We start from the raw sequence: 9,322 nt of genomic DNA on the forward strand, positions 1-9,322 counted from the left end.
AGATTCACTCTCATGAATTGGCACCAATACAGGTTTATCCTGTAAAATATTTTGATATTTCTGCCAGTTAGTGATTTTGTACATGATTTTTTTTGCTGGAGAAGAAATATCAATTTGAAGTTCAACTGATAAATGATCATAACTTAAGGCATTTATTACCTCAGCTTTAATTCTAAAATTTATATTCTTCAAAAGTGAAATATCAAGAACATCAGAAGAAAAATTATTATTGTATGGTATATGAGCAGGTTCGCTGGTTCCTAACATATCTATTCTATTTCTATCGCAGAAAGTTTTTAATTTTTTCTCATTTTCATTGGTAATCTTTGAACCCAAAATTTGTTTTTGCAATTTAAATCTCCAACTAATATTGTAGGAATATTAGAATCAAAAATCTTTTTTTAATATATTTTTTATCAATTTCATTACCTGGTGGTCTGTTTACTGAAGCAATTCTTATTTTGACAGTCCTGTTTCTAGCAACTGCTGCTGCTATTGCTTCCATAGTTCCACCAGGTAAGTTTATTTGTGTGAAAGGTAATTTACGATTTGAATAAATAGCTACTCCACCTTTTCTTCCAGTTGTTCTATCCAACCGTAAACAATTAAAATTTTTGAATTTTTTCCAGGTTTAAGAAAAGTTTCAGAAACACAAAGTATATCTGTATCCCTATCATAGACGAGTTCCCCCAATTCAGGTAAGTCATTATAAATGCCATTAGCATTCCATTGTAAAATTGTTAATGGTTTTTCTCTTATATGTGCCATTAAGATTATTGTTTATTTTGAAATTTTAATCCTTGTATGGAATTCTTTTAAATTTTTTCATTATCAGGAATCATAGCATTCACTATGCATTCTTGTATCTAATTGATATCAGTTTTTGGTGCAATTTCAGATAATTTATTCATGCATATCATTAGTGTAACTAAAATTTCATTTATTTGCATTTGTATTGTCTTTTGTTTTTTATTTTGTCTTCATTCCTTTTCTTCTATGTTTTCAATAGACACCTCGCTATCAGAAATTTGAGGATAATCTTCATTAATATCTCTATTATTTCTAACAGTTTGTACATATGTGTGTCTATGGTCATTGATATCGTTATTATTTCTTATCCAATCTTTTTTATTGCCAAAATTAATATGTGGCTTTTGTTTTTGTTGTATTTTAGTCAGTTGTTGTACATTCTGTCTTGTGAAATTTTCTATTTCATCTCATATCATCTTTATGGGCATTTTTTGGATGAGCTGGACATCCAGACCATGTGGATATATGCAAACCGCCACAATTACAACATTTACCAGGGCCATCTTCTTTCTTCTTACTACACAGGTAGGTCCAATGTCCCTCCCCACATTTCATACAGTGTTCATTATTACTGCATTGACTTTGTCCGTGATTAAAGCGCTGACATTTAAAGCACATTATTGGCCTACCAGGTCTTCTATAAGCCTTGACAGTTATATCAAAACTGAATAATGTTTTGATGTTGTATATTTTGTCAAAGTCCTTATTCTTATTAATTTCAATCAATAAATAAGGTAATGGTTTTTTTGTCCTGTAACTTGTTAGCCTAGTTACCTGTATAATATTGTGTCCCATTTCTTCTAATTTTTCTTGTACTATTTTAGTTTCACATGTAATATGTAGTCCCTTTAGTACCACCCTCATAGTGTCTTCGTTTGGTTTCCTATAAGTGTGGTATTGTATTTTGTTAGCTTTCACGAATCCTGTAATCTTACTATGATCTTGAGGACAGTCAAGAAATATTTTAACGTTTTTTCCCATAGGCCTTGCCTTCACTATCTGTTTACAAATATTATTTATGTTAGTTTCTAATTTAATCCAATCCTCAACCTCCGTAATAATTATTGGTCTACGTTTCCCATATTTTTTAGTTTCTTTAGCAACTCTTTTATTGACTACAGCGTTAAAATCATCTTCATTATCATTCACATTATTTTCAGTATGATTCTCTACTTCTTCACGAGAGATTATTTGTTCACATTCTGTGTTTTCGTTTAGGTTCTTATCCTTCTCCTAACCATATTCATCAACACTTTTATTTTCAATGTTGCTATTTTTACAATTATCATAGAATCTATTATCATTCCTATGATTATATTCCTCTTCAGATGTTGTATCTGATTCAGTTTCCCTGTCCGTGTTAAGTACATCTGACTCAATTTCCCTACTTGTCATAATATCCTTTAGATTTCTTTTTTTGTGATCGCGTTCTTTTGCTAATTGGGGTTTCTTGTTTCCTGCCTTTCTGAATTATGGTTGCATCCCTCCCCAAAAAAATTTTTACATTCCACTATTATTTCCTCTCTTATTTTCAAGTATTCTTTTTCGTTATTTATGTCTCCACAGTCAGTAATTCTTCTGATTAGCTCTATAAATTTATCTGCACTTCCACAATTAGGGTTACTCGGTATCCCATTTGGATACTTTGCATTTGTCAAACATGCTATCTCGTTAACTAAATCCCAATAGTGGTTTTTAGCATTTTCTGACTCTGAGCTCAATTGACCTAGCAATTCTATCAGTATAATATTGCTACGCAATAAACCTGGTGGTTCTCTGCCAAACATACAAGACATTACAGGTGCCATTATTTCACAGCAATTATAGATACCCCTACCTTTTGAAAAATTATATTAAAAAACTGTTGACTAATTAACTGATTTATCCGTGCCCAATTTTCACTTCACTATTAATCAGAGAATTTATTTCCGATACTTATTTCACCTCACTACTAAACTTTAACACTTCACTAATTAGGCGTTCCCGCTATAATTAATCAGATCTAGCCATGCTCGTTTCACTTCACTATGTGGTGAAATTATTTTTCAACACTGATTTCACTTCACTTCACTTCACTTCACTTCAACACATACATTTCACAATTCACTAAGGCACTATTCCGATGCACACTTTCTCTTTCTTCAAGCCGTCATCAGTTTCCATCTCTCATCATTAATCCATCATCTTTTCCGGTCTTGAATCTTTTCTTTTCTCCGTCGCCGATACATCTTTAAGATGACCGTTGTCAGATTTCTCTTCAAAATGTTGCATATTAATTCGATTCCATAATTAATACTTAAAACGATATTAAAAAAAAAAAAAAACCATGTCTTAACCGCTTTGCTGTTGTCAATCGACCGTGACTGTGGATCGTTTGTTTAGAGATCCGGGTTAATCTAACCCTCTTTTCTATGTCATTGCTAAGAAATAAACACAGTAGTAACAGCATTGGCACCACAGTACTCTTAAGGTACTGCTGTGAACAAAAAAGGGGCTCAATTCCCCTTATCAGTTATTATTTTTAGTTGTTTATTAATTAATTGAATTTTTTTTTTAAATTTAAAATTTTTTTAAATCCTCAAGAAAACCATAATCAGTCCCATTCTTATCACAAAAAATTCAATTATTATCAATATTTTAATTATTTATTCATAATTGACAAGGAAATATATATTATATACCATAATATTGTCATTTATCAACATCTTATTTTCATTTATTTACATCTGAACTCTCGTCAGTATTCATTCTTATCTTCATTATTATAATTTATTTTATGCAAATACAATATTAAATTTAAATTCACTTCGGTTAACTATGTGTTATATGCGATTATATTCAGTATCATTTATTTATATTATATTTACATATATTTACAATTGAACAACTCTCGCTAGTGACCATTCCCATTTATCATCATCCATTTATTTTTATTTTATGACATGAATGTCGCTCTCCACTTGTTAACACAAGATATACAGAAGACTGGATGTTGTGAAGATATTTATTATTTTAGATGTTAATTTTTTTAAGGAAGGAAAAAACTCATCTCTGCCTCTACCGGGAGTCGAACCCGGGTCCCGGACGAGTGCTCTGACCAATGAGCTACAGAGGAGATAGAGACTTTTTTTTTTTCCTTCCTTAAAAAATTAACATCTCAAATAATAAATATCTTCACAACATCCAGTCTTCTGTATATCTTGTATTAACAAGTGAAGAGCGACATTCATGTCATATATTTGGCCCTCTGGTGGCTCGTCGTCCATGAGCTATTAGCTGATCGGTTTCACCGTCCATTGCACGGTTCCGTTCGGCATATATACGCTCTAGCGAAGGAAAATCTCTATCTCCTCTGTAGCTTAGTGGTCAGAGCACTCGTCCGGCAAACGAGGGACCTGGGTTCGACTCCCGGTAAAGGCAGAGATGAATTTTTTCCTTCCTTAAAAAAATTAACATCTAAAATAATAAATATCTTCACAACAGCCAGTCTTCTGTATATCTTGTATTTTTATTTTATTTTTTTTTTTAGAAAAGAAAGCTTAAGTTAACTATCCATAGATTTCGTATCAAAAAGGAGTCTTACCAGGGCATATTTACAAATATACAATTACACAAGATACATCCTTTTTGCTTTTTTTTTTTAAATTATATTACAATATAAGAATTTTAATTTTGAAATTATCAAAATTCTTTCCGAAATTGTGTGGCCAAAAGGTTTTTTTTGTCTAGAGTGTTTTAAGAATTCTTTTTCATTATACTGAGAAATAGTTTGTAGATGTACAATGTTGGAATCTTCAATTTTGTCAAAGAAATTTAAAGCAATTCTCTTTGCAAAAGCATAAATAGATTCTATATCTAATTCTGCATGTAAATCAAGAATTCTAAAATATCTGGGTGCCCCAATTATTTTTTTCAAGGTTTTATTTTGAAGTACCTGTAATTTATACATGTTACTTTTTGATGCATATGCCCAAGCTGGCATTGCATAAGCTATTACAGGCCTTATTATTTGCTTGTAAATTAAAATTTTATTTTTTAGACTTAATTTAGATCTTGGTATGCAAATCTCAATACAGCTGCCAACAATTCTTCAGCTTTGTTTATTTTGTTATCAACATGTTTATTGAAGTTAATTCTAGTATCAAATGTAACACCTAGATACTTAACTTCAGCAGAAGGCATAATTGCCTGCTATTAATTACAATCATTGAAACTGGTGGTAGCTGTCTTTTAGTGAGCCAAATCAATTCACATTTTTCCACGTTTAATTGTGCTTTAAAAAACTCGTTCCAGTCCTTAACCTTGTTAATTAATTCTTGAAGATTTGATAATGCTTTCATAGGTTTTTTATCAGTACATATCATTATTACATCATCCGCATATAGTCCAAGTATCCCTTTGGACACTCGTAGAAAATCGTCCATAAAAATATTGGGTATTATTGGACCTAAATTAGACCCTTGATTTATCCCAGCAGTGATTCTTTTCCTATCAGAAATTGCATCATTTATTTTAACTTGAAAAGTCCTATTAGATGAATACGTATTTAAAAATTTAACAAATATTGAAGAAAAACCCCTACCAATCATTTTATACAACAAACCTTCATGCCAAATGCTATCAAATGCTTGTTTATAATCAAGTAGAACTGCTACTGCATAATCTTTGTGATTTTTTGCATCCTGTATACATTCTATAATTCTCAAAAGTTGATGAACAGTTCCATGATGTCTTTTAAATCCAAATTGTTCAATTTTATTTAAATCATTTTCTTCAATCAATGAAATCAATCTGCTTGAAAATTTTTTTTCAAAAATTTTAGATAAATGAGGCAATAACGATAAGGGTCTATATGATGATGTAAAAGCTGCAGGTTTACCAGCTTTAGGAATTACTCCTATTATAGCATTTTTCCAATATTTTGGGAAATAAGCCAATTTAAGAAGAACATTAAAAACATGAACCAAAGAAATTAACATATTAGGGGTTAACATTTTTATTGCCATAGATGTTATACCATCCTTCCCATGCGCTTTCCTAGGTTTTAATTCCATTAATATTCTCTCAAGTTCCTGTACATCAGTTGGTGGCAAGTAACTATTATCCAAAGGTGGCAAGTTTTCAAAATAGTCCTTATCAACTCTTTTTATGCTTCTCTCATGCTCATAAGTACAATTTAAATTTGGCAAAAATTGCATTTCAAGTTCTTCAGAAAATTCTTGAGCTTTCTCATCATCAATATATAATAATCCGCTATGTCTGCTATGAATAGTAGGAATTATAGAATATTTATTGCTCATTTTTTTTATAAATGTCATAAATAGAGCTGTCAACAGTATTTGCATCTCATATCCAGTTCTCGAATCTTAAATTTTGAAAATCTTTAATCTCCTGTCTTACCTCCCCTAGTTCTCTGATACATTCTTCTGATTCTATTTTTTTCAGGAATTTTAATTTTCAAATATTGTGGCAATTTTAAAGGATTTAAATCCTTAACTTTTTCTCTAGTAGCATTTGTATATGTATCAATCATATTATTTGATATCTCCTCTATCATATTTTCTGTTTCAGATCCATTTTCATGAATTGGTACCAATGCAGGCTTATCCTGTAAAATATTTTGATTCTTTTGCCAGTCAGTGATTTTATATTTATATTTAATTTAATATATATATTATATTTATATTTAATATATATTTTCGCTGGTTCCTAACATATCTATTCTATTCCTATCGCAGAAATTTTTAAATTTTTTCCCATTTCTATTATTAATCCTTGAACCCCAAAATTTGTGTTTGCAATTTAAATCTCCAACCAGTATTGTAGGTAAATTAGTATCAAAGATGTTTTTTAATAAATTTCTATCTATTTCGTTACCTGGTGGCCTGTAAACTGAAGCAATTCTTAATTTGACAGTTCTGTTTATAGCCACTTCTATTGCTATTGCTTCCAAGGTTCCACCAGGTAAACTAATTTGTGTGTAAGGTAATTTACGATTAATATATATAGCTACACCACCTTTCCTTCCTGTAGTTCTATCCAAACGAAAACAGTTAAAATTAGCAATTTTTGCATTTTTTCCAGGTTTGAGGGAAGTCTCAGAAACACAAAGCATGTCCATTTCCCTATCAATAACAAGTTCTCTCAACTCTGGTAAGTCTTTATAAATGCCATTTGCATTCCATTGTACAATTGTTAACGGTTTATCTCTTATATGTGCCATTTAAACAAGATATTTATTTAAGATTTAATTTAATCCTTATATTCTTATTTTAAATTCTTAAATTTTTTCGTTGTCAGGAATCATAGCATTAACTATACATTCCTGAATTTTACTGATTTCAGTTTTCGGTGCAATTTCAGCTAATCTATTCATACATCTCATTAATGTAGCAAGAATTTCATTAATTTGTATTGTCTTTTGTTTTTTGATTCCTTATCTTCTGAATTTTCAATAGATATCTCACTATCAGACATTTGGGATAAATCTTCATTGTTATCTCTACTATTTCTAATAGCTTGCACATAAGTGTGTCTATAGTCATTTTTATCACTATTATTTCTTATCGTCTTTTTTACTGCCAAAACTATTTTGAGGCTTTTGTTTATGTTGAATTTTAGCCTGTTGTGGTACGTTCTGTCTTGTAATGTTTCTTTGAATTCTCATATCATCTCTACGAGCATTTTTTGGGTGAGCTGGACATCCAGACCATGTGCATATATGCAAACCACCACAATTACAACATTTACCAGGGCCATCTTCTTTGTTCTTACTACACAGGTAGGTCCAATGTCCCTCCCCACAATTCATACAGCGTTCATTATTACTGCATTGACTTTGTCCGTGATTAAAGCGCTGACATTTAAAGCACATTATTGGCCTACCAGGTCTTCTATAAGCCTTGACAGTTATATCAAAACTGAATAATGTTTTGATGTTGTATATTTTGTCAAAGTCCTTATTCTTATTAATTTCAATCAATAAATAAGGTAATGGTTTTTTTGTCCTGTAACTTGTTAGCCTAGTTACCTGTATAATATCGTGTCCCATTTCTTCTAATCTTTCCTGTACTATTTTAGTTTCACATGTTATATGTAGTCCCTTTGGTACTACCCTTATAGTGTCTTCGTTAGGTTTCCTATACGTATGTTATTGTATTTTGTTATTTTTCAAAAATCCAGTAACCTTACTGTGATCTTGTGGATCATTGAGAAACACTTTACCCATAGGCCTTGCCTTAACTTTCTGCTTGCAAATATTATTTAAGTTTACTTCTAACTTAATCCAATCTTCAACATCAGTAATAATTATTGGTCTGGGTTTCCCACTCTTTTATTGACAACAGCGTTAAAATTATCTTCATTATCATTCTGACTATTTACGTCATTTTCATCAGTCTTTTTATTTTCATCAATGGTATTTATTTGCTCATTATCTGTGTTTTCATTTAGATTCTTATCCTGTTCATTACAATACTCATCTACACTTTTATTTTCACAATTGTTGTTTTTACTCTTATCAAGGTGTCTATTACCTGCCTCGTCTCTATGATTACATTCCTCATCGGTTGTTGTATCAGATTCAGTTTCCCTAGCAGTGTTAAGCACATCTAATTCCATTCCCATGCCATTCAAAATTATTTTGAAATTCCTTTTTTGTAGTGGAGTTCTCTTGCCAATTGGGGTCTCTTAGATTTCCTACCTCTCTTAGATTTAACACTTTCAGAATTATGATTGCATCCCTCCCCAAAAAATTTTTTACAGTCCTGAATTATTTCTTCTCTAATTCTCAGATATTGCTTTTCATTATTTACCTCTCCACAATCAGTTATTCTTCTAATTAACTCAATATATTTATCTGCACTATCACATTTTGAGTTACTCGGGATCCCATTTGGATACTTAGCATTTGTCAAACATGCTATTTCGTTAACTAGATCCCAGTAATGATTTTTAGCATTTTCTGACTCTGAACTCAATTGACCAAGCAATTCAACCTGTATTATATTGCTTCTTAATAAACCTGGCGGTTCTCTGCCAAACATGCAAGACATAACTGGTGCCATTATTATTTCACAGCAATATACCCCTACCTTTAGGCAATTTACCCTATTTCCTACCAAACAATTAACAGATCTATCGAAGCACAATTTCAATGCCCTATGTATTGGAATTAATTTCCAATACTTTTTTCACTTTCACTTCAAAACACTGACACTTCACTATTCACTAAACGGGTATTTCTTGTTGGCAAATACACAGATCTAGCCGTGCACAATTTCACTTCACTTCCAAATTATTTTCCAATACAATTCATATCACTGAACTTCACAACTCACACAAACACTATTCCGGAGCACACTTTTTCTCTTTCTTCAATACGTCTTCACTAGCGTCTCGCTTCTTTCATCTATCTTCAATTTCGAAGCCAAATCTTTTCATTCTCTGCCGCCATGATCTCGACATTACTCCTTCATCTTTACGATGATCATCGGCAAATTTCTCTTCAAGA

The 9,322-nt window shown here is 31.2% G+C and overlaps 1 protein-coding gene across 1 annotated transcript; it reads left to right on the forward strand.

Annotated features, from left to right (window-relative positions):
- Positions 1-450: 450 nt before the first annotated feature.
- On the forward strand, positions 451-8,405 carry LOC149063733 (uncharacterized; the record flags this gene model as incomplete). The annotated part of the gene is made up of 5 exons (XM_089255670.1): positions 451-516; positions 630-698; positions 1,175-1,335; positions 6,895-6,963; positions 8,335-8,405. Coding segments are annotated over 5 exons (436 nt in total), but the record flags the coding sequence as incomplete, so codon positions are not given.
- Positions 8,406-9,322: the final 917 nt, after the last annotated feature.

The sequence above is a fragment of the Pholcus phalangioides genome, unplaced genomic scaffold, assembly GCF_987345545.1.
Source record: "Pholcus phalangioides strain wild (caught in Gottingen) unplaced genomic scaffold, Ppha-v1.0 ptg000067c_1, whole genome shotgun sequence".
Lineage (NCBI taxonomy): Eukaryota > Metazoa > Arthropoda > Arachnida > Araneae > Pholcidae > Pholcus > Pholcus phalangioides.